Source organism: Apaloderma vittatum, unplaced genomic scaffold (genome assembly GCF_000703405.1).
Source record: "Apaloderma vittatum isolate BGI_N311 unplaced genomic scaffold, ASM70340v1 scaffold10083, whole genome shotgun sequence".
Classification (NCBI taxonomy): domain Eukaryota; kingdom Metazoa; phylum Chordata; class Aves; order Trogoniformes; family Trogonidae; genus Apaloderma; species Apaloderma vittatum.
In genome coordinates, this window is record NW_009708609.1 from 1 (window position 1) to 24,487 (window position 24,487).

A 24,487-nucleotide genomic window follows, 5' to 3' on the forward strand; every position below is an offset into this window, starting at 1 on the left:
AAATCCGGCTGAGCCAACCCAATACATCAAGTCAGTTCAACGCTTGATAGTCTTCTGTGAAAGGTATGCGAGGCAGGCCACAGGAGGCCTCTGGGTAAGGTGTCTCCCGGGTGAGAAAATCCCAAGAAACTCTCTTGCTTCTGTGTACCTATCAACTGAGTGCATTTTGAGCTATTCTGAGCTTCATTCAAAATACTAATTGATTTGTTGATGATAGCATGGAGCAAGCGTGTCTGGAGCGTTATTCAGCTGTCAAAATATGGTATTGCTGATGGGAATTCTTTTTCTATCCCTGTGCAAAATGATGAGCTCCAGTCTAGTATCTTGTTAGTTTTCTCACTGCATTGCTAATGTTGACTTTTTGGGGGGAGTTCAGCATTTCTGATGTCTTACTCTTTGGGATGTTCCAGAATCCTATATCCTTTCTTTTTTTTTTTATTTAAAGGAAAGAGAGGTAAATGGAGAAATGATTGACTTCTTGTCCTTGCAGTTTTTCTGAATAAAATGTTCTCTCTTGTTGTCTTGAAATCATTTTGTTGCTTACACTTGATCATCATTTTTTTCATTTAGTGATGATAAGGTAGTAGAAGAACAAGCAGAAGAAGATGAGGAGCTAACTGTTGTGGAAGGTGAAGATGCTGATGACGACGATGATGATGGTGATGAAATTGAAGAAGAGACAGAGGAAGAATATGAGGAGGCAACTGAAAGAACTACTAGTATTGCAACTACTACCACCACAACTACAGAGTCTGTGGAAGAGGTTGTCCGAGGTAAATTCATGGGCATTTAGCCTGAGGCTGGAAAACTGATCCTGCTGCTTTGCATGTTTGCCTTTTACGACAAAAATGTTCCAAACAGCAAAATATCCTAAGTTGCAGCATTTTTATGTTTTGGTTTCTGTAATTTGCACGTTGAATGCCCTCACCTTTCGCTTTCCCATTACAAATCATCTTTGGAGGTGTCTGTCTACAAAGTGTGGTTGTTGTGTATGATGTAGATGGAAGCAGAAGGGTTGATTTTATGTTGAAGTAACATTAAATAAAATTTGACTGCCACGTGCAGCAGATAACACTGGAGAAGTATGTGTGTGGGTTATCGGGTGCATGTGCTGCAGAAGTATAGGAAGTGTCAATTCAAAGCAGGAGGTAGCACTAGCTGGTTTAGTCTTTTATATTATTAATTAATGTAATGTATTAGCAGTGATTAGTCATTTTGTGTGATTTCTAATGGATACCTGTTTCCAGTATTTCTTCCTGAACTAGTCGTTTGGTAAAATTTTGTGAATTTATAAATAACGATGGAGAAAAGTGAGCCTAACTAATGAGTTGTACTGAGGAGGAGGGCCGTGTAGGAGGACATAGGAATGCCTTGCCTGAAAACCAAAACATGAAGTGAGAAAGAACGCTTGATCTCTAAAATTTGGGTTTAATTATGTTTTGTAGTTATTAACATAACTGCATTTTACACTTTGAATTTTACCCTAGTCTATGGACAGCATAGCAATATAATATTTTTCAATGCCACTTTTTTCCTACAATACCTACTTGAATGAATTATCCTTGTATTTCTGTTTTAGTAAGTACAATTTGACATGGTGTAAATCTCTGTTAGATGCTGATTTTATGTAGTGGTTACATCTTTATGAGTAAGTGCTGGGGATGATGGCAGAAAATGAGATTACAGGCTGTAGATGCAAAGAAAGGAGTTAGGACACATGAGAGACAGAGGAAAAATAGCAATGTCTGGGGTGGTCATGAAATGAGACAGAAAACATCTGTCCTGGCTGGCTCCTTTCCTCTCCCCTTACACTCCCACCCCCTGCACCTGGGGATGCGTGGAAGTGAAGCATCAGCGCAGGCCCCGGGTTCACAAGCGGCAGCATCCCTGTCTCCTGAGCCGGGGTGCCGAGGTTTGGCAGAGCAGCTACGAAGCAAAGGTGGCCACTGGCTACAGTCCGTGACACACGCCGGGGAGAGCAGGGTGCGAAGGGGATGCTTTGAAAGAAGAGTTACTTCAGTTACGTTTTTCTGTTCGGTCTGTTTGCAGAGAAGCTTGCTAATCAAAAGTGCTAATCCTTCGCCAAACGCGCTTCCAAATGTTTCTCTCTAAGGCTGGCGATGCAGTTTTTGTGCGTTTCTGTCTTATATAACCGTGTTGAGTGTTTTGCTCAGTTACTGGAGAGCCATTTCAGTGAGGAGGGGGCGGGAGGAGATAATGTTTAAATCTTTAAACCAATTAAATATATTTCCATATGTGAGCTTTCACCACCTGGGGATAAAACACTCTGTTCTCTCTGGTAAATGAATATTGAGAGGGGATAAAAAAAAAAGTACACTTGTCTTTAATGGGATTTTGGATGACTGGAAATGAGGACAAATTAGGTAGAACGTGTTTCTTTACTGACGTTGACATTTCAAATAGGTTAAGATATTTAGCCTTCAGGAAAGTAGTGTGTAATAATATGAATGTAAAATACAGAAAAGATGAGGCGATCTATTGAAGCCACCTTTTAAAAATCCTTCGGAAACACGTGCACTTTCTAGCTGATAATAAAATGCTGCTGTTTTTTCCAAGTCTAACATTTCCCACCTTGGGGGACTGTGAGTGAAATACGTGTTGCTGCAAGTGAAGCGGGAGCAATCTGTTACCAGTACAGGTTTTCAGCGCAGTTCTGCCACTGCCTGCTGGGCTTTCTGACCTCCAGCCATCGCGGGACACGGAGGGTGCTGAGACCGTCTCCAGCTGGGTGTAGCTGGTGTCCAACAGAGTTGCACTATGCAAAACGCTTGCTTGTTTGTAAATGTAGAACTGTCCAATAACTTAAAGCCTGGTGCCTTGCTTTTATTTCCATTCTGATGCAGCCACCAGACCCAGCATAGGAACTTCTGTGGTGAGCATCAACTGTTGCCTTGCTGTTGAAAACAAAAAAGTGAAAGAGGCAGAGGTGCCTTGCAGACAACGTAGTATTAAGAAGTGATCCATCCTATGGAAGCACTTTGAAATCCTTTCCAGATGGAGTTAAGGGCCAGAGCTTCATTCTTACGGACACGAGCTCTGTGCAGGCTGCTTTTTCCAAACGTTGCTAAGTGCGGTTCATAAAACGTACCCTAGGATGCTCTTCAGACGCTTTACAGCCAGTTTTATGTATGCTTTATGAAGCTGTAACTAATATTATGTCATTAGAGTTAAAGAACACAGAGAGTGTGTTTGTCCAATTTGAGAGGAGTTGCTTTTCATATGTGAAATCAACAAAGAGGAACTGTTCTAAAACCATAAATTAGAATCTAATTGTTGGCTCATACTGAGCCCTTTCTCCCCCAAATCAATGGAATGATTGCTGTCAGCCATAAATAATTGAAAACCATAAATGTAATGTTACACTTTAAAGACACTTGAGCTATTGTAGAATCAATTTGTCAGGCAATTTTATTTCTATGTATATTTTAATGAATCATGATCAAAATAGCAATAGCAGAACTACTTGCAAACTCATTTCCAGTGCAAAGGAAGTAAGTCTTGCCGAGAGAATGGAAAAAGTCATTGGCATGAGGACAGCCTTTTCAGTTCAGTTTCTGCAGCAGCCATGTTTTTGAAAGCTATAATGTTTATTCGAAAACTTGAATCAATTTCTCCTACCATGGTACTTTCCAATATTCACTTTCCTGCCTTTTGTGAAGGACTGTCTCTACTCTGAGTTCTTATGGAGTAAGGCAGCAGATCCCATTTTAACTTTCACATATGCTCTTGCTGGAGTTCAGATGTTAAATCCACATGATCGTGTGTCTGAGGTTTCAGGGATCCAAAGAGTGAAATTAGTATCAGGTTGAGTTTTTTCACCTTTGGTCACTGGGAGATGTTGTCGCTGTCTGAATTCACGCTAAAGAAAGTGTGGCTTGTTTATGAAGCCCTGCAGGAAAACTGTACCTCTTGAGTTTTGACTCTCTCTGGAGAAAGGGAAGTGACTCTTGGCTGGCCAGGATTTAAGGAAGGGAGAGGTTTGATTTCTGCTGTCACTGTCACAGTCTTGTGGTTGTTGAGGTTGTTCAGTCTGCAGAAAAGAAGGCTCCGAGGAGACATTATTGTGGCCTTCCAGTATATCTTAACAGGGCCTACAAGAAAGCTGGGGAGGGGATTTTTAGGATGTTGGGTAGTGATAGGACTAGAGGGAATGGATTGAAGCTAGAGATGGATCGGTTCAGATTGGACGTTAGGAAGAAGTTCTTCCCTGTGAGGGTGGTGAGACACTGGCACAGGTTGCCCAGAGAGGTGGTGGAAGCCCTGTCCCTGGAAGGCTGGATGGGGCTCTGAGTAACCTGATCTAGTGGGGGATGTCCCTGCCCATGGCGAGGGGGTTGGAACTAGATGATCTTTAAGGTCTCTTCCAACCCTGACGATTCTGTATTGCAGAGCTGCTCCAGAGGCACCCAGGCTCCAGGTGATTCATCTGGCTTGGGAGCAAAGCAAGCAGGAGCGCTGCTCCCCCGTCATGTGCATTTGTTTGTGATTTCATTTCTGTTCTCCTTCAGCACAGTAGGTGACAAGAAAAATTAGGCTCTCTTGGCGTACACCGGAGAATAAGCAATTTCAGCGTAGTGCTTCCCTTCAACATAGCAGTCAATCAGGTCTCATTTAAAGGAGAGCGTGGGGTCAGCGCGGCACCCTGGCACAAAGCACTTGGCAGCTTCTTCACATACCTCACAGCAGATGCAGGGGATTCAGCAGCATAAGCTTGACCTGCCTGGTCTAGCGTATAATGTTGCCCTTTAGCGATTGGGTTTGCTTTCTCTAATTCAGCACGATTTCTTTAAACAGTTAGGAAAGAATTTAAGCAGTGCTGCTTGATATGGCATTTTAACTGTTTACAGTCTGGAGTTGCAAGCAAGACACCACATGCTTGTTTCCTAGCAAGGGAAAAGTAGCCTGATGTATTGATCTAACATGTTGGTTGTGGGGTTTTTTTGCTGAAGATTTTCATGTCTAAGAGACTTTAAATCCTTTCAGTGACAGCTACCATCTGTTTTAAGGCAAGGGAGGTTGTCCTGGCTTGAGCCTGATCATTAGACCTATCAGCTGCAAATTTTGGGATAATACTAGTAGCGTCTGCTAGATTAATTGGGCTTTTTTTTCACCCTCCGTAGCTTTGCCCCACTTTCTTCTTTGAAGGGTTATTATGTTTCTTTTAAAGTAGTACTTCTTTGTTCTTGTTCATTTGCTTCAAGACTATGCAGTAAGCTTTACTTGGAAAGTGGTAGTGTGTGACCGTATTCCAGATTAAGAAAACGTTGATAGGTTGCTATGTGAATAGTACACATTATGATAACTCTACTCTAGTTTTTTGTTAGATCTTCATTAAGAATGATAATCTAACACATGAACAAGAGCTGATAAAATTAACTTAATGGGTTTGCATTTAAATAACTGAGAGCTTGTAATTAGACATTATAATTGAAAGCTCAGCTATTCCACCATAATATAATACTTCAAGATATGTTGCGACTGGAAGAACTCTTTTTTATGGTCTAGTAACCTCGTTGACTGAAAAGCAATATATGACTAATATTTTGGGTAAAGAGCAAAAGTACTGAAATACTAAATGCAGTAATAGTGTTGGTTTATGTAAGGTTGGAACATGGAGTGTGGTTTCATTTGAAATATAGCCAGCCATAAGAAATCACTCAAGAATCTGTTTCTGTAGAGAAAATGTCATTTTACGATACTGAAGCAATAATTAATTGAATGTTTTGTTCTGTTGTGTAAAAAAACTGGAATGCACTTTTGGGCTAATCCTCATATCCGCTATCTTGCCATATTAGCATAATCGTGATGTTATGTGGAAAGGATACCTTTTCTAAAATACACATTTGAAATCAAACTGAACTTTTTGTTTGGATTCTGGCCATCCATAGTAACTATATTGCACCTTGGTTTAAAATGTGGTTTTGTTGTGCACAAGTAAATAGAAAGTGTATTTTGCTGTATTTTTTCAGCTTCAGAATTGTAAGGCTTTGTATTCTAGCCAAGTATACACTTAATTTTTTTTTTCATATTTGAAACATTCCCCTCCAGTTGCTTAAGAGTAAACAGTAGAGAGAGAAATTCAATCTTAATTGCACAGGATGGAAATTGCAATTTTAGGGTATTTAACAGTTTTAGAAGAGCTCTTCTTCAGTATTGCATTTAGAAGTCATCATTGTGCTTTTAACTTTCCTTGTCAAAAGTATTTTAGCAATTGCATGGCTTGTGCACCAACTTTATTCCTGGAGTATGTGCCAACTTCACAGCTGTCTTCTCCCAGTTCCAAAAACCTCTTCTGAAATTAGTTTTTGTCTTTGAATACTCAAACTAAAATTTGGCTGCCTCTTCCAAGCATATATTCAGAATAAGGAAGTTTTGTTTCACTGAAATTATCTTTAAATATTCTCCATTGATTAATTCATTGAGTGAAAAACAATGTTTTGCCTTTTTGGAACACTAACAATATAACTAAAAGAACAAGAGAGTGCATTTACTCTTGTCTAATTTTTCTCAACTAGCTAAAAAATGGAGACTAATATAGATACACATGTATTAATATTCTCAAACTGTAGCTTTCAGTTCCTGAAGACACGAAAGCCAAAGTTACTCCAGTTTTAATATTATATATACTCGTGCGTGATAAAGTGGAGCATATACTTCATAATATATATCTGAGAGCTTTATTCCTTTGGCCTCTCTTGCTTTAATCGACTTCTCTGTTCTTTAATGAAATATGAATGGTAAAATACAAGATTATAATCCTGTGCTTAAGCAGCTAAGGGGTTTGGGTCCTTGTTTAAGACTTGCTCAGATCCCGCGTCTTTATGGTTCACAGTTTGAATGGGCAAGAACGCAGACAAGGCAAACGTGTTCCAGTGCCAGAGACTTGGGTCAGGCCATCAGTATGATTTAACAACATTAACTTCAGACTTGAAAGGCAGGTAGTATAGAAAGTCATCAGTACAATGTATTTTGTTACCATGGCTAAATAAAAGAACATTTAATATTTATAAGCCAGGTTGGTGGATGATGGTATCTTTCTACTGCAGCATTCCAAACATAGGACTCAACCTCGAGACAGGTTGGACTTGGTAGTCTAACTCCTCAGTTTGTCCTTTTTATCTTAAATTTCTCCAAATTTAGTTTCTGGCTTAAGGTTTGGGACTGCCTGTGCCAGCATTTAAATGAGCTTCATTCTCATGATCATGTAAATAAATTCAAATCCTGAAGAAAATGCTGAGTAACTTTGATGTTTACAGCAATAAAAGAATGAAAAGGTAGCTTTAATTTTTTTCCCCCATTAGAAGTTTACATTTTATTTCAGGTTCCTCAGCTGAAAATCTTGGTATTCACAGAGTAACTGTTAGTCCCATATGGGGAGAACAAACAACACGGTGTTGAGATTTTGAAATAAAGCAATTATAATTTCACTTTGATTTAAAATTGGTTTTCTTCAAGGAACAGGAAAAAAACAATTTATATGCTAAAGAAGAATTTTAAAATGTCATTCAGAACCATATATTTCCCTCTGTAAAAAATGATCATCACAAGTATCTAAATTGTTTGCATATAAATTCTAATTAGCTCTACTTGCAGCATTTTCATAAATAAGCATTTGTGGAAGTACTTGGTGTGAAGTCACTATAAATCAACGTCCACATTCTCAAAGACTGTGTTCCTTAGGGTGCTCAAGTCTATGCTTTTCAAATTAAAAATAACACAGTGCCAATATTTAGTGTAGCTAATTTTCAGTGTATCACTTTATTAATTTAAAAGCAAATAAAAAAACTTTGCCACAGCTTTGTCCTTCAGAGAATGATCTACCTGCTTGGTTAGAAGCAACTCTTTTTGCATCAAGAGGCTGGAATAAGTATAGGAAACATGGAACGAGGAAAGTTAAATTATACTTTTCTGATTATCTCAAAAATAATTTGCTGTATTTAAGATTTCAGGAAAGTACAGTATTGGCAACTGTAATCTTTGATTTAGGTCATAGAGGAGAAGCTTGACGAATGATGGTTTGAAAACTGTTAAGCATCTGAAAACAGAATTTAGACCATTTATGAACTTAGGTTGTGACAAAGGCTTGTCCTCTTTGACTTTTTCTGTTTTCATGGAGCCAAAGGCAAAAATACGTCTTGGGAGTGGGAAGAGTGAACAAACTCCCTTAACAAAACCAAGCTCACTGTTAATGCTGTGCATGATAAAAAATTGTAGTATCAAGGAAAATTGAATTATACGGTGGCAAAAAGTAAATCATCTTTTAATCAGTTTTCAGCAGCAAGATTAATATCTGAAGAAAAGACAGCTTTTAATTTTTTGATGCATCCTTTAGCAGTGTATGCTGCCTGCCTGCGGCTAATACCTGTGAAAATACTGTAGCTCATCCATCATAGGCATTAATTGCTACACTCTATAGTAATGGAAGGGGAAAAGTTATTTGAAGAAATAGCCCAAGAAAACTTGTTAAGTTTCCGATTTCTGTACTCTATTTTCTCATCTTCTCAGATGAGGTGATACAGCTGAGGATCAAATGTGGTGGCTTTTTTCTCTAAGAGCAAGTGAGGGCGATATGGAGAGGCATGGGAGGAGTAACTGGCCCACGCACAGGAGTCACAGGAACTTCCCAGGCACTGAAGCTGGTTTAAAAATGTACCTTCACCCCAAAAAAGGGCTGAAGGAAGACGCTCTGAGCGCTCCACAGAAAATGGGCAGTGGTAGATGGTGGTGCTGGCACTGGGAAGGCACTGAGAAGTTTTGTAGACATCAAGGACGATTTAGTTTGGATCTCAGGAAGCCCTTCCTCACAGAGAGGGTGCTCAGGCACTGGGATGCACTGCCCAGGGAAGTGGTGGAGTCACCGTCCCTGGAGGTGTTTAAGGAGAGGCTGGATGTGGCACTTAGTGCCCTGGTCTGGCCGATGTGATGGTGTTGGGTCATGGGCTGGACTTGGTGGTCTCAGAGGTCTTTTCCAGCCTCAATAATTCTGTGATTCTATGTGACCAGCAACACGCTTGACTTAAACAGAACAATCATGAAACAGTAGCACAGAGCATTTTTTCCCCTCTCTTGTTTAATCTTAATTTAGGTCGCAAACTGTTTGCACAACTCCGTGCAGTGAAGCATTTACTCTGTACATCTCACCACTAGCAGTATGGCTGGAGGCAAGGATGCCCCTCCGCTGCCCTGCACTGTCACCAGCAGCCTGGTGGGAGATGATAGGTCAGGCAGGAGGCAGGTCCCTGGGCACGGCATGGGGCTGCCGTGCTTCAGGCTTGTTCTTTCTAACATGTGACTTGGTGGTTTCCTGAGCACTTGATCAAGTGCATCTTCGTACCTGTAAGTGACTTCAGTTTCCAAAGAGCCAATTCCTTGTTATCGTTGGCATCGACTAGTTGATGGGCAATTACCTTTACTTTTGCACATGTGGAGAAAATCTCTGCTGTTATTTCCTGAGAAAGGTACCTATAGGAAACTTCATCTTAAATCTGTGGACCGTTCACATCCTGATAACACTTTACAGTGCAAAATGAAATAAATCGGACTTCACAGCAGAGCTAGTATTTTGAAAGAAACCTAGAAGGCACCTACTGTGTGGGTAGAGGTCAGCCCATAGTCAGCATTAACTAAGAAAGACTGGATTGTCGAGACCTTTGTGTTTTTTGAAATGGCATTTCCTGACAGCAAGAATTCTGTTGATTATACCTGTCTCTTGCATGTCAGGAGTCGCTATTCATTTTTAATTGACATGTGCCAGCCCTTCCAAGGCTGTGCAAAGTTAGCTTTGTGTGAAGATGTGACTGCATAATTAGATGGCAGGACTGAATCAGAAGAAACACTTTTATACTAAATGTGGCCTATAATTACTCATATACTAGTGTAAAATTAATTGTAATTAAAGTGTGGTACAATTAAATATACCTATTTCGAGGTGGGGCTGTGGAATAAAAAAGCTAGTTTTCCTTCAACCCCTGCTATTCCTTTCTCTCTAATTGCTTAATATAGAATTGCTACAGTTATAGCACATCCTTGATGGTTGGATAGAGTTGGATCTGTTTCTCTTGGGCCAAATGTATGCTCCCTAAAATGGATTCTTGGCATTATTTATGGGAATATGTGAATATGTAAAACACATGTAAAATTATACTTATATTATGTATTTAAGGAAATGCAGCTATCCACTGACTGCCAATGACAGTTGAACATAAAATCTATTTATAAATAGTGGTGCTCCTGGGAAGAGTCAAGTGATGGATCAGTACAGAGTCTGAAATGCGGGATTCTTTGTAGCCAGTGTCTGAGAGGTGATGAGTGGGGGGAGATTTTTCGTGCTAATGTGCTGATATTTCTTCATACCTGTCAACCCTCAGGGATCTCCCTTACACAAAATTCAAATATATGCAGAGAATTTAGAAACCTCTAGTTGAATGTACTGGTTTGTCTGCCAATGCAATATGTGGGATGAAAGCAAATGAGGGGCGTGTTGGTGTTTAATGTTATGGAGGTATGAAATGACTGATGTAGCACACTGAAAGATAGAAGTTTTTGTCTGTTTGGAACATTATTGGTAAAGGGCTATACATTTACATGTCTAATTGGCTGAATTCCAAATTGCAGGCAGAATTTGCCTTGTCTTCCTTTAATTTGTGTGGTTTGGTTCTTCCCTCAGGTTTTCATGTGTTGCAGGATGTAGGCAGAGACTGTGGCAGCTCACAGTGAACACAAACACAAGCTGTTTTCATTTCTTTCCTGTATATATTCACCAGGGATGAGATTTCCTCCCATGGACGGGTTAAAGCTGTGACAGTAATGTTATATATGTGAGCCCTCAAACTATGAATTAAAGACCCTGTACCAGGCAGCTTGCAAGAGGGAGTTGTTTCAGCAGTGACTATATATAAATAGGTGTCTAAAGAGAATTTTCCTCTATAAGTAATACATATTTTGTTTTTTTTTTCCTTTTGCCTAAGCTGGGAAACCTCAGTTTGGGCAGGAAGGTGACGTATGGCTAAAAAACAACAAAAAAAATGTGGCTCCTTTTGCTTTTAGGTGTTCCCCTTCCAGACAGGTACCAGTTGGGCTGCTTGGGCAGGAATCTGCTCAGGATGAGCAGCCAGCAATGCTGCAGGAAGGAGCTGGGGGGTTGTTATACTCCTCTGGCCTGGAAGCAGATGGAACTTCACACTTGTACCATTGCCACCATGCTGAAGCTTGTTTCAGAACACCACCCTCAGTGAATATGGATAACGTAGCTACAAAAAAGAAAAGTGTGGTCGGGTTAAGGAGGCTTAGTGACCTGAATCTGAGCCCGTTCAAAATTTACCTGTATTGTCTCCAGGGTGGTTTTTCAGGGAAGGGTTTCCCGTTCCCCAGAACACATCCTTGGTGCCTCTCCCTCCTCCCTCACACCCGTGCACGTAGAAAAACACCTAATTAAGAAAACCAAGACAATGCCATTCCCATGCTAAATGTGGTTCCTCCGGGTCTCCTGTGACTAGAGGTGTGCTCTGAGCAAGCCGAGACTGGTCCGTGCCGCGCGATGATCTCCCGCTGGTACTTTGACGTGGCCGAAGGAAAGTGCGCGCCCTTCTTTTACGGTGGCTGCGGCGGGAACCGGAACAACTTTGACTCGGAGGAGTACTGCATGGCGGTCTGTGGCAGCGTCAGTAAGTGCCCCTCCACACCTCCCTCGCTGCTCCTGCCTGGCCTGAGCGGGCCCGGGCTCACACTAACCCCCAGCCGCGGTCTGTCCAGCACTTCTCTGCTCACCGCTAGATCCTCATTAGCCTCTCGCTAACCTGGCACGGGAGTGGGTGACTTCTTGGTGCTGTAGACGGGGGTCTGCAAAGTAGGTAGCTAAAAGCCTAACGCTTCCTTAGAACGAGGCCTTTGCACTCACTTTCTTAATTTTCTCTCGAAGTGTACTGACATTTTGTGTGTCTCTATGTGTGCATGTACAATGCATGTGCAGGAGAAAACACAGACTTTAGAGAAGCCTCAGGTAAGTTTAGAAATAGCTCATAGTTTTCACAGTGTTTTTTCATGCATTGTTTTTTACCTTTTTTAATCAAAGGAATATAAGCACATTAAAACAACAGAATCTTCATTTCCAGATTTTTTTTTTCCTTTTTCTTTCCTTGGTTTTAGTTTGATTGAATACTTCATGTGTATTTGCAATGAAAAGGGAGAAATAACATTTGATTTTTTCAGGTTTCCCTGAGGCCTGTGATGCACGTGGATGTGAATCACCTTCCATTTAACGTTGTTTGACACACCATGTATTTTAATGTGTTTGCACTGCAGTTTTTGCTTTGAGAATGATGATTTTCTCCATCACAGGGTATTCAAACTGATGAATCAGATACTGGATTCATCAGCTGGGTTTTGGGTTGGGAGCCTCTGGTACAGTCCCCTCCCGTCTGCTTTGCCAGCACATACTCATGGGAGAGTATTGGTTGCCATTTACTTCTGGCACGTTAAAGAGTGAGTACTTACCTCACTGCCCAGCCTGCTCACAGGGCACAGAGGAGCAGAACAGAAGCAGCGCATTAGGGCTCCTTTTAGTAAAACATTTTCCAAACTGCGCCTAGGAATGTTTGCGGTAAATATGCACACAAACACATGCAGAGCCCTAGCAAAGCGTGCTCTCCATGCCATGGAGCAGAGGAGCCAACCTGTATTTTAGTGGACCAAGAGCAGTAGAGATGTTTATGGCAAAGCTCTGTGGAGGGATGTGGAAAAAGTCTACCACAAGGCAAGTGAGGAGGATACCTCCTGGACAGTGACCAGCCTCTGCAACAAGACAGAAGATGTGATGAAGAGAAAGGAACACTACGCAGGAGGTTGCAGTGAGGTCTATAGTATATCTGCGGAAAGAATGTCATTCTGAACCATCGAGGTTCCTGTGCTAGATGAGACATTTCCAGAGATGCCAAGTGTCTCTGATTGTGTGCCCTATGACAGAAGAGAAAGCCTGGTACTTCAGAATGAGTTACATTAGGATGATAATAGAAAGTAAGAGAATTTTAAAGAAGAAATATTTGTGCAATGAAGAATGCAGGGTATGTGATATTGATGAGAGAGTTGACAGTGTAGACATGGAAGGAGGAAAGAAGAGTAAACTTGAAGATAGTTGTCTTCTGCCCTTCGAGCTGAGCCATGTGAATCTGTTTCTTTGTCCACATTCTGCAGTGGGACTAAGTGTAGACTCGAAATCTCTGAAGAATGTGCATCTTGCATACAGAGCTTATTTATTCACCCAGCACTTCAGATGAGTTTCATTTCTGGCTTTCACACTGCTGCAAAATTATTACACAGAGGAAAGGGTGTTGCTGACTAAAAGAACAGTCACATCACAAAACAGGCTTTATGAGAATTATTCTTACACAGTAAAACTTGGAGCGCTGAAATTCTGATTTCTCACTTTGATAATGCTGTGGGTTTGCCTTTCATATACAGGTTGTAGGTGAAATCATAGCACTGAGTGCTTATGATAGCAACCCAGCAGAGTTTAGTGTATTACACTTCCAATCAACCTAGTGATCTTTTTGTAGGAAATCTTCTGCTACAAGAGGTGACCGTGTACATGATCTTGAAAACAATATTATGGATTGATTGAAACTTGGAAATTAGTTTGTCTTCCTTTTTCAAAATCATCTCTTGGCAGCAGTTTTCAGCTCCTCCTGTTTGGGAGGATAAATGATCTTCTCTTCTAAGACTGGCAATTCTCTCACAGCATGTGGAATCAGAAACTAAATAGGAGACAACTTACAAATTTGCTATATATCATAGTCGTTAGTTATTTGCAGTATTCAAATAAGCCCAGGAGATCCCCCTGTATTTCATGGGAGTTGGTTTTTTCTTTTATTTTTCTTTCTTAAGTTCAGTTCAGTAAAACAATATCAAGAGTGTTACCGTTTGTGTTCTTTCCATAGTTATCTTGATTTATTTTGGGATTCCCAATTTTTGGTCTGAGTCATTTCCTCTTTAAGGAAAATGGAGTTGGGCTGAGTACTTGAGCTGCTTAGCTTCATTTGCACAATTGGCAGTGAGGAAAAATAGATCTGGTCTTGTCTTTTAAAATAGATCTCCCAGAGGGCTTTATCCTGTTGGATGGGGTTTTTTTGTTTTCCTTCAGTAACTTCTCAAACAACATTTGAGTCTGTAGGGTACACATTCCAATCTACTTTAGTTATATTTTTGTTCTTGTGTTGTTATGTTATTTCAGTGTGTTGTATACCCTGATCTATATGACTGGTTTTTTCTGTTCCTAAAATAGCTTTGTTTTCCTCCGGTTTCATCTCCTGTTTCAATATCACCATGCTGTTTCTCCTTATTCTTCATCATATTCCTGTATAGAAATGGTAGTGAAATTCCTTTTCTCTCCAGTGTTCACATTATTGTTGCTCCCTTGTGTCCTATAAAGAACCAGTGAGCCTGTTTTGGGCAGGAGACAAGATGGATGCTGAAAGCACGTCTTTCCTTTGTCTAGCTGTAGTTTGGTTTGTAAGACAGACTGGTTAGATTTTGCAGAGAGTAATATTAAGTGGTAGATAGCGATTGGGTTTCTCGTGAGTAGTGGGCAATTGATGAAACGGTGGGATGTGAGTTTATTTTTCTCATAATTGATTGAAATTAGACTGAAGCAAAACCTGAGGATGTTCTGTTGTCACTAATTCTCTTATACTATGAATACTGAAAGTATGAATATTGAATAGTAATGTCCTGAACACACTGTCTACAGGGGGAAAAAAGAAATCATGTTTTATTCTGCTTCCTTGCTGAAGTCTCTTTGCTTTGATCTGAAAAGGTGGATCTGTCTTGTCATGCAAAGCCTTAGACTGTCTCTCCTATCAGAAAATTTGACTGATGCTCTGAGATCTGGCAAAAATGATTTATCTGTTGGGTGAGCTACCACTGTCAGGTTTTTTTCATTCATCACTCAGCTACATAGGAATTAATACGTAATTGCCCTAGAAGTAGAAGGCTTTAGGGATCTTGTTACCAATTCCTTCAGCCTGCCAGACCACATGCTCGCTCTTTATTGATTTTTAATAAGGATATTCAATACTGTCTTCAGTTTCTATTCAATATAAGGACTCAAACTTCGACTGGGTGACTGGCCATAACAGCTCCTTTGAAGTCATTAGGATCTATCAGGCTGTTAATTCAGTTTTAAAAGACCTCAGAATGGGTATGTATTGACAAGAATAAGCAGAAGATGATAAAAAGTAGTTATCAAAGGAATGATTTCTCTCCTGCTGTCATACTAAGTAAATTTTTGCACAATTTTTTTCATTTGTCTCTTGATTGTCACTTATTAGACATCCTAAAGCTATAGGAAATATTTTTAATAACCATTATTTTGGAGTTATGTTGATGTTTTAAGCCTTTACTTGGGGACACACGGAGCTTCAAAGATGGAATAAGTAATTCTCTTAGACATGCTTCATTTTTCAGCTCTTGCTTAGGAGACAGCTCTTCCAGCAGCTCCCACAGCCACAGCGTGCTGCATTCCGAGTGGGGTGGAATTTGTGCTACTGTGTTTTCTTTTATTCTGCATCTAAAGCAGGCGCGAACTGTGCTCTGGTGGCACAGTCACTTTGTGAAAAGTGTGAGACACAATTAAAAGGACCTTCTCTAAAAGAGGAGGTTTTATCATTGTACTGAACTCTCACAGCTGACAAGAAGGAACCACCAGAATTCAATGTTGTCAGTTGCCTCCTTCCTTGTGTAAACCCTGAAATCTAATAGTAAGTTCAGATGTTAACGCACATTGTTTTATTTTTGAGCATTTTACGGTATGATCACAGATTCTTGGGTGAGTTTAGGTAGAATATTATTTCTTATCTAGACTAAATGTTTTAAACTTACAAACTTGCTAAATCTCTTGGTGATTTTTAAGTGACAGGTGCTTTATTTCAATTTCAAATGGAAGATGTGAAAGAAACACTGAAAGCTACACTTTCATAATATACATGGAATTTTACACCCTCTTATATAGAGATTAAAATATGATGCACAAGGTGAAGATGAAGGATTCACTCTGTGGTCAGTAATTTCCTTTATCCATTTGCTGTTCAGGCTGTTGACATCTCCCTAGTTAGCAGGTAGTAAAATGCTTTGGCAGCTGAACCTGCATGCCATCTTCAGAGCATGTCTAAGGCATTAAAGAACTGCAGTGCTTTCCTGCAAGCAGAATGGTAAAGTAGACCCAATTTTTAGTCAGGTAGCACGTTTTAATCCTTTGTCTTACTTACTGGATGATTGCTCATTTTATCTATACAGCTACAGAGACTTCTTGAGGTCAGCAAGGAGGCTCAAAGACAAGCAGCAGGCCACAGCTAGAGCACGTTCATCTGGACTGCTCCTGAGCTGTATGGGGGTTTGCAGGCCTCTCTCTTTAAAAGCAGGAGAACTTAGAAGTTGCTTTGTGCCAGGAATGGGTTTGGTTTTTTTTTTGAAAATGCACTTAGTACCGTAAAATATTCATTGCAGCCACTAGCTAAAATACTGTTTTGTCATGGCACTGCAGGAGATATAATTTTAAATAAAGAACTCTAGTGATAACATTTGAAATCCTAAAAATCTGTCTTTATAAGTAGTGATGTTGGAAGGAAACATTTCGCATAGTAAGTATGAAGTCTTTTATTTCAATGAATAAAAAACCCCAAGTTACTACAAATTTACTAAGCCAGTCACACTAGGACAACCCGTTTCTTGTAACAAAGACTCTTAATATTCAGTTGTCTTACTGCTTCCCAAATTAGCAGTAAAGATGACATTACCTCTCAAGACTTTACTTAAATGTCTCCCTCTCCAACCATCTCCAGCATGAATTGCCTGTTATCTGCTGGGTTTTATTTTCTCTGGCACGAAAGCTCAGCTGAATCATGTGTCTCAGTGAAGTTGAAGCTGATTTCCAATAGTGTAGATGAAATTTTAAGAAAAACATGTTTTGCAGTTCTTCCTTCATTGTGGATGCTTGACACTTATCATTCAGTGCCTAGGAGAATTTTGACTACTACATTTAGCGACTGCAAGTGACTAATTTCTATTTCCACAGTTCATTCATCTATATAAATTTACATTTGCACATCACCCTCGAGGACCACACGGAGCCAGCATTGGACTGGGCTGTGTTAAAAAGCAATTGGGCGAAGTTTAGCATTCAAAAGGAAAGTGTCCCAGAAGTTTTCATATACAAGAGTCAAACTGATACAAGAGTAGACTGACAGTTTCAAGCACTAGGAATTTTATTCATGTAATGTATTATTGCAGACCCTAGTTTTGCTGTAACTTGTTTTGGAGGATCTATCCACAGTTGTTTTTTAACACATGAGACTAGATCACTCCTATGCACAACCTTGGCAGAAAGCATGTGCAGGAGAATACTTCTGTCTTGTTTTTGTTCTCATTTGATATAGCAGGTGAAGAATTTAATGGAATTTTTCTTCTCATAAATTTTCAAACTTATGGTGACAAATCAAAAGAGAATTACCTTGAAGCAAAGTATTGCAAAGATGCTTGTTGAAAAGTTTGCTTTGAGGACCTCCTCCCAAGCACAAAATGAATCATAGAACTTAGAAGGGGCTAATCTGAGCAATTAATGGTCGAGAAGAGTGTCAAACAGATATAAGCAAGGCAAAATTGCCTTTGTGAGGGCAAGTAGCGCTCATGGAGATTCGATGAAAGTGTGATTGCCAAGTTCTAGATGTGCATGGGTATGAAGTGTGTTTTGAAGTTCTGACACCAAAGGATACTTATATGAGAAAATTTAACTTAAACCTAGTTCGGGTGGCAGGTATCAACTTCAGTTAATGCTGAGCTGAAAGATTTCACTAAACTGTCTTTCAAGCTGCCTTTTGTTTTTGTTTTTTTCCAACTATTTAAATTATAATGTTTCCAAGGAAGATAAGATCAGTCTTTGCAAAGTAAAGTTCAAGGAGGAATGTAGCTTTTAAACATTGGTTTCTCCATCTCAATACACTTAATTATATTTGCAGGTCAAGGTTGCTACATTGACCCATAATTACTCTTTGTATACTAACAAAAGTTATGAAATATTACAGAAACTGTGTGCAGTCTTTTATGACAAAGTAGTTTGGCCTTGATGGGTCATAAAAACAGTGAGAAAACCCAACTATTAAGAAAGTAAAGAGCATCCCTCTGGAACACTGGGTTCTCTTTCATGTGTTAACACTGTTCATGTCACATGTGCCTGGAATCTCTTGCACTTAAACTAGCAGACATTTTTAAACAATGTGTTTTCTAATCCGCTTTAGGAATATTCATATAATTTAACAACGTTTTGGAACCTAAGAGGCAGCTTGAAATTAAAAGTGGAGAAGTCAAGTGTCAGATCTGACGATTCTTTTTACTGCTTCAGATCCCTGAGCATAGCACCGCTACTGTTACAGGGGGCTTTTAAGTTTGTACTAGCATGCATACATTTTTTCTGACAGAAAAATATATTTTATCTAGCCTTTTAGTCCATGTTTTGTGCTTTCGGAGTCCCTGCAATTGTAGGCAGAATTCCTCAGGTTTTATGAAGAACATTTTACTTTCAAAGACTTTTTGGTTGTCTTAAAGGTATGGTCAAAACATGAGGATAGAGCGAATGCACAAGGTAAATAAAACCCTGCTGAAGAATTGGGTGATGAGACCGAGTGATAAATGTGTAGTTGAAATGGATGAGCGCTTAACACCAATGAATAACCTAATGGGAGTTTGCATAATTGAGCGTCTGGGCTGAAAATTGAAAAGTGGGCAGCTGTAGTTGAGTGGCCTGAAGGACAGGAGCACTGCGTTCGTGATCAGAACTCTTCGCTGCCCTGCGGTTGGCTCCCTGACAGGGAGAGGTGCTAATGAGCCGTGAGGCAAAAGATCTGGCTCACACAACTCCTGCCAGTCCAGGGGCGATGCCAACCCTCAGAGCACAGAAGTGCTATCTTTCCCTCCCAAAACCCTGAAAAGAAACCAGCAGCAACAACGTGCCTGCTTACAGGTAAAATATGAAGTCTGGGGACGTTGTTGGGTTTTCATCCTCACAAGGTCTCCTTTGTGCTGTTGACTGCAGGGGGGACTCCTGTTGTCATTAGTTTTACACAGGGTTCAGAAAGTGTTCTTGGTGAAAGCGTGTATGAAGAGAAAGCAATTAAAAGTGAAAAGGAGTGGCACTTTGCCTACTGGTCCTCCAGCTTACAGTGCTAAGAATAAGAATGGTTATCTCCATAATGCAGTAGATTGTAATTTATATATAATATGTAAATGCACTTACTGTTCTGTGCCCAGGTATTGATCTCTACAGAAAGCATATGAGTTTGGCACACACTTTTCTCCCATGAAGTAAATTCTTATGTAAAAACTCATCCTGGTACAACCCTACATTTAAAATAATGGTAATTTACTACAATCTTAGATAAACCTTTCCTAGCCTTCATTTGGATTTCATGATTCAGCTGGTAATTTGTCTGTTTTGTAGTAAAAAAGTAATTGTCATTTTCCTCCCATGTTGTTTAGATTCTGTTTCAGGGTTTTGCCAGCCTGCTGTAAGCAGAGTAGCTTATTCACAAAAGAATAGGGATTCTATCTTGTAAAAACAGCTCATTTCACAAGGTAGCAGTAGCAATAATAGAAACCCTTCTCACTAAAGATATTCCATGCGTGCTTGTGATTGTCAGAAGTGCTATAATTAGTTGTGATCTTAGACAACAACTGAAAGCTTTGATCTGAATCCTTCATTAATGAGGCAGGTGAATGTGTGGAATTCAGAGATAACGAATGCATCCTCTTAATGCTACCTTGTAGTTGGGTAGCACTCTCATTTCAGATGATTTCCCATCTTATATGCAATAGCTGCATCTGCGATAAGGGGCATCTGCGAATTCTTCAATTTCATATGAGGTTGGTGAGTGACTGTTCTTCCCTTCACTGGAGAGGCTGATATAGATTATGTGAAATAGCAAAACAGGATCTTAGGGCATATTGTTGCATTTTTCTTGTTTGACTTTTTTCACCTGTTTTTCTGAGGATTGGCATCAAGTGGCAAAATGTATAGAATGTAATTTGGCTCTATTATTGAAACTGTGTCTGCAGGAAGCTTAGGGTTTTGAAGTCTAGTACAAATTTTTTAAAAATCTGTTTGGGAATTGACAGGTAGAATGAGTGCAAATGTGAAGAGAATGTCATCTGATACCACGTTTCTTCCCCACCTGTCAACACACACTTTTTGATCAGTCTTCATGCAGTAGTGGCCTGAGTTACTTTACGAAACAAGCAAAGGATAGAAAATGAAAACTCTTTTTATGAGCAGATGTGATCAAAAAATGGGATCAGGCTGCAGAATTCTTACATATAACTGATGCCTGACCAAATGTTCCCTATTTATTATGAGAAAGCATGCAATACATTATCCTGTTTAGCGTTAGCTCGAGAGAGCGAGCTGTAATGGGACGTGGGTGTACTGCCCGCGTCCTTTCCTGTGCTCCTGCGCACAGCCTGGCTGTCTTGGGCACCCAGGGCTGGTGTTCAGTGCCGAGTCGCTGTTTGATTTGGTTCTGCAGAGCTCTTGGAGAGGGATCGGTGCTCTGACATCGTTGGCGCCAGGCACTGAAATCAAGTTTTGCAATTCTCAGCACCCACTACTCTTACCTCCTCAGAAACACACCAACAAGCATCCCAGTGGGAAGTAAGTGTATTATCCAAAAATCCAGGCTGTAAAGGCCACATGTGTGAGTCAGGAGCTTTTAAAAATCAGACCTTGATTGTACAGGTGGCTTAACCGATCTCAGTGCAAATGCTGGTGACCTTTCTTCCTGTTCGATAAATTAAAGGTTAAATTTGCATAATTTATTGGACAGTTATTTAGATCATAATTTCTTTCCACTCACGTTTGTACAGACTTAAGTTCAGTTTAAAAAACGGTAAATCTATAAAACATGGAGAAGGGCAGCGAATGTGCTAGAACTCTCCCGCCCTCGATCTCCCCAGCATGTCCTGCAGAGGCAGCCAGACGAGGATGTAGACAGAGGAGAATCCTCTCTGCAGAAAGCCTAGTTGAACCACAGAACTCATTGCCACGCTGTGTTGTGAATGTTAAATCTCATGCAAGTTTCTGGGGAAAAAAAGAAAATTAATGGAAGGGAAATTCAGCAGGGTTAGTTAAACATTGCAAAAGAGTATTCGCTGCTCTTGCCTGGGAATGTTTGGTGAATTCCCTGTCAGGAAAGAGGAGCCTGGACGGGACAGCCTTTGCTTGGTCTGACACTCTTAAATGTCTTCCTTCTTTGAAATAAAAGATTCTTTTCATCCTTTAAATGGAATTAAAGTGTACTGTACTTGACTGCAGCCTCAAGAAAGATAATGATTAAATTAATTTGGTGCTTGAGAGATTAAAAGGCAAAGGTACTTAGAAATACTTCTGAGCATTACAGAAATGTTTTTACTCAGTCCGAGGTTTGGGTGATTCGGTTTTGGAATTTGCTTACAGTGGCTGTAGCCTTTCTGGCAGACAGCACTGCACCCCAGCACAAACCACGTTATCACTGGAAGATGAGTTGTTATCATTAAGAATTGAAAAAGATAACAATTTTTTATGCTTTTATAACAGTATTAGAGACTAAACTGTCTGAAGTTGTAAGAGTAGCCAGTGAAAATATTAAGAGTTACATTCTGGTTTTGTAATTTTTGTGACTTGTAGGAAAGCTTATTTGTTCCTGTCTGTTTGTTACAGTACTGCAGTAGCAAGTTTACAAGTTTACAAAATTGATGAAACAAATCCAGAAATGGTAGGAGGAGTGATAATTTGCACTGCCTGTGACTTCTAGGTTGGATATTTATTTTTTTTGGTTGCTTGTAGATTTTATTGTTCTGAGATGAGCAAGGCTTTTCTTTTGGTGCAATGAGTAAATTAAAAACTGCAGTGTGCAATTTGTACCAACAGCATCCAAAACCATTGATGCCTCTTGCAGGTAATGTGGAGAGCTATCTCAAGTGCAACCAAAGCCAAAAACTTCCTGTTCATTTTGGGATTTTTTGTTTTGCTTTTGAGGTTATAAACCCGAGGTAAAATTGGAGCAGAAGTATGGAATTTCATTTAAGTTTTTCTTAAAATTGGAGGTTGTATTTCAGTGGGAATAAAATGTGTTTCTAAGTGTTTTGTTTGATATAATGTAAGATAGATGTGTTTATATTTGGGGAAAGTAGTCACAAATAATATCCTGATCTTCAGCTGAATTACTCAGCCTGATCTTCAGGTTCAAGTTTGCTTCTGTTGAAGACATTGAGAAATGTTTAGGGTGTGGGAGGGTCCTGGGTTTTTCTCCCACTGTTTATATTTCAACTTGTTTGGGGGAAGGTAGTCATAAATAAATACTGGGCTTTCTTACTCCGCCTGATCTTCAGAGTAATGTTTGCTTCAATGTTAAAGACATTGAGAAATGTTTGGATGTGAGAGGGTTCCTGGCTTTTTCCCTATGTGTACTAGTCTATCTAGTAATATGTATTACCTCTGTGAATGAAATTAACTATAGTACATGTAGTCAAACTCATTTTAAAAAAAAGACAAACATACACAACTCTGTGAATGGTCTTTGGGTTTTTTGATCAGAATTTTTAAACTAATTTTGCAATTGTTGGAATGAAACATGCCTAGGGAAATGAAACTAATTATATAGTAAAATATTTAGGGACAGTACCGTTGAAATGAAATAGTGATCATCACTGGAGAGCTTTTTAAATCGTTGTTATGACCCTAGCACAGAGATGTTACTCTAGTTATAGTGGAGGTTGTTGGATGTTACTGCGTAGTGAAGGAACTGTTGCTCACTCTGCTTGAATTACCCCAAAGGCAAATCTTTCTGCTCCCAGTGTGATAGGTATCACCTTGTTACCTGACAGGAATGGCTGGCAATTAGTGCATGCTTGCTGATTATTTCCTGCATCCATGAGGGGATTTTCTTAATTCAGGTTGTTACAAATAGAGTAAATGTCTGTGAGGCCAAACTGTTACTAAGGGAAGGATTTGGGGTATTTCGTTAGGGCACTGCAGAGGCTATAGGTGCTTTAAAATGTATTTGCATTGGCACTTGTGTGCTGCAGCTTACCTTTTAAAACTAAAATAATATACAAAGCACGTAACTTTGCAAAGGGCTTTCCTATGGGTTTATATACTTTAGTCATTGCCAGGCTTTTTTTTTCTTTGGAATTTTTCCTTTGGCAGCAATTTCTAACCTGTTTTAGTAACATTGCTCTGTTCACACTCAAGTTTCTCCTGGATTAGAAAATGAGGCAGGGGGGAAATCCTTGTATATTTATATATATTTGCTGTCTGCCTTATATGTCCATCTAAACATATTTTACTATCTTGCTCTGAGGTTAAACGTATGGATTTATTCTGATGAATATTGGAATAGATTTCTTGCTTGTTCCAACTCAGTTTTACCTGTACTAAAGTAGAAATTCTGCTTTTTTCCCCCCTCCCTTCTGTGTCTCCACCTCCAAAATTTTACCACAGTCCCTACCACAGCTGCTAGCACTCCTGATGCTGTTGACAAATACTTGGAAACACCTGGAGATGAGAATGAACATGCCCATTTCCAGAAAGCCAAGGAGAGACTTGAAGCTAAGCATCGTGAGAGGATGTCTCAGGTAAGGGGAGATTTCTTGGTTTCTAAATATGGGAGGGAGTTTCGTCAGTCAAGTCATAAGATACTCCGAGTCTTGCATTTTCTGATTTCCCACAGCTTCAGCCAGCTGCCTTACCTATTTGCAATTTTGTTAAGTACACCTTTTGCTGCCTTTCTGACTCTTTAAGAATTCATCTGGCTGAGACGTGTATTTGTGGTCAGTTTGCAGCTGCAATCGTAAGTTGCTGCAGTTATTTGTGTGGGCAAAAAGGAAAGAAAGTTCTGTTAAAAATTTCTCTCATCTTTGCAGAAGAATAGTTTGTGAGATTATTCTTATTTTTAAGTAAAGAACTTGACCACTGTATTAGTCATCCTTTGTAGCAACAGGGGGAACTTGCTTGTGACGAGCCTTCTCTGTGTGTAGGCATATTTGGCTGTGCCCTGGGGTAGCATGAGCTCGCATATGCTCATCTAATGGTCTTGAGCCTCAAGGTAACATGAAATACATCTAAAGACAAAGAAAAAAGGAAAAATTAGTGCTTTTGAACTGAACAAAAATCCAACTGAATCAACTCTTTTTTTCCCTTTAACCAAAAAGATTTATGTAGCCCGAAACTGTACATTCTCTTTAATCCTGCTAAACGCTAGATGAGCCATCCATGCTCTCAGAAATAGGGTTTATAACAGCAATACCAATAAAAAATTGTTACAGTTCTGCTCCTAACAACAACAAAGAAAAAGTGTAAGAGGTTTAAAGGAAAGCCTGTGGTGCGTATTTTTAGGATGAAAGAACAACAAAAAATGAATGTGGTGTAATTCAGATGCACCACCAGTGTCTGTCT

General features: G+C 39.7%; 1 protein-coding gene across 1 annotated transcript in view; it reads left to right on the forward strand.

The window, feature by feature from the left end:
* Positions 1-570: 570 nt before the first annotated feature.
* Positions 571-24,487, forward strand: part of APP (amyloid beta (A4) precursor protein) — a gene marked incomplete at both ends in the record, with an annotated part of 82,993 nt that continues 59,076 nt past the window's right edge. Inside the window, 3 exons of the mRNA XM_009866617.1 lie at positions 571-773; positions 11,517-11,684; positions 23,534-23,667. Coding sequence (XP_009864919.1) covers positions 571-773; positions 11,517-11,684; positions 23,534-23,667 — 505 coding nt within the window. The remainder of the gene's footprint in view (positions 774-11,516; positions 11,685-23,533; positions 23,668-24,487) is intronic.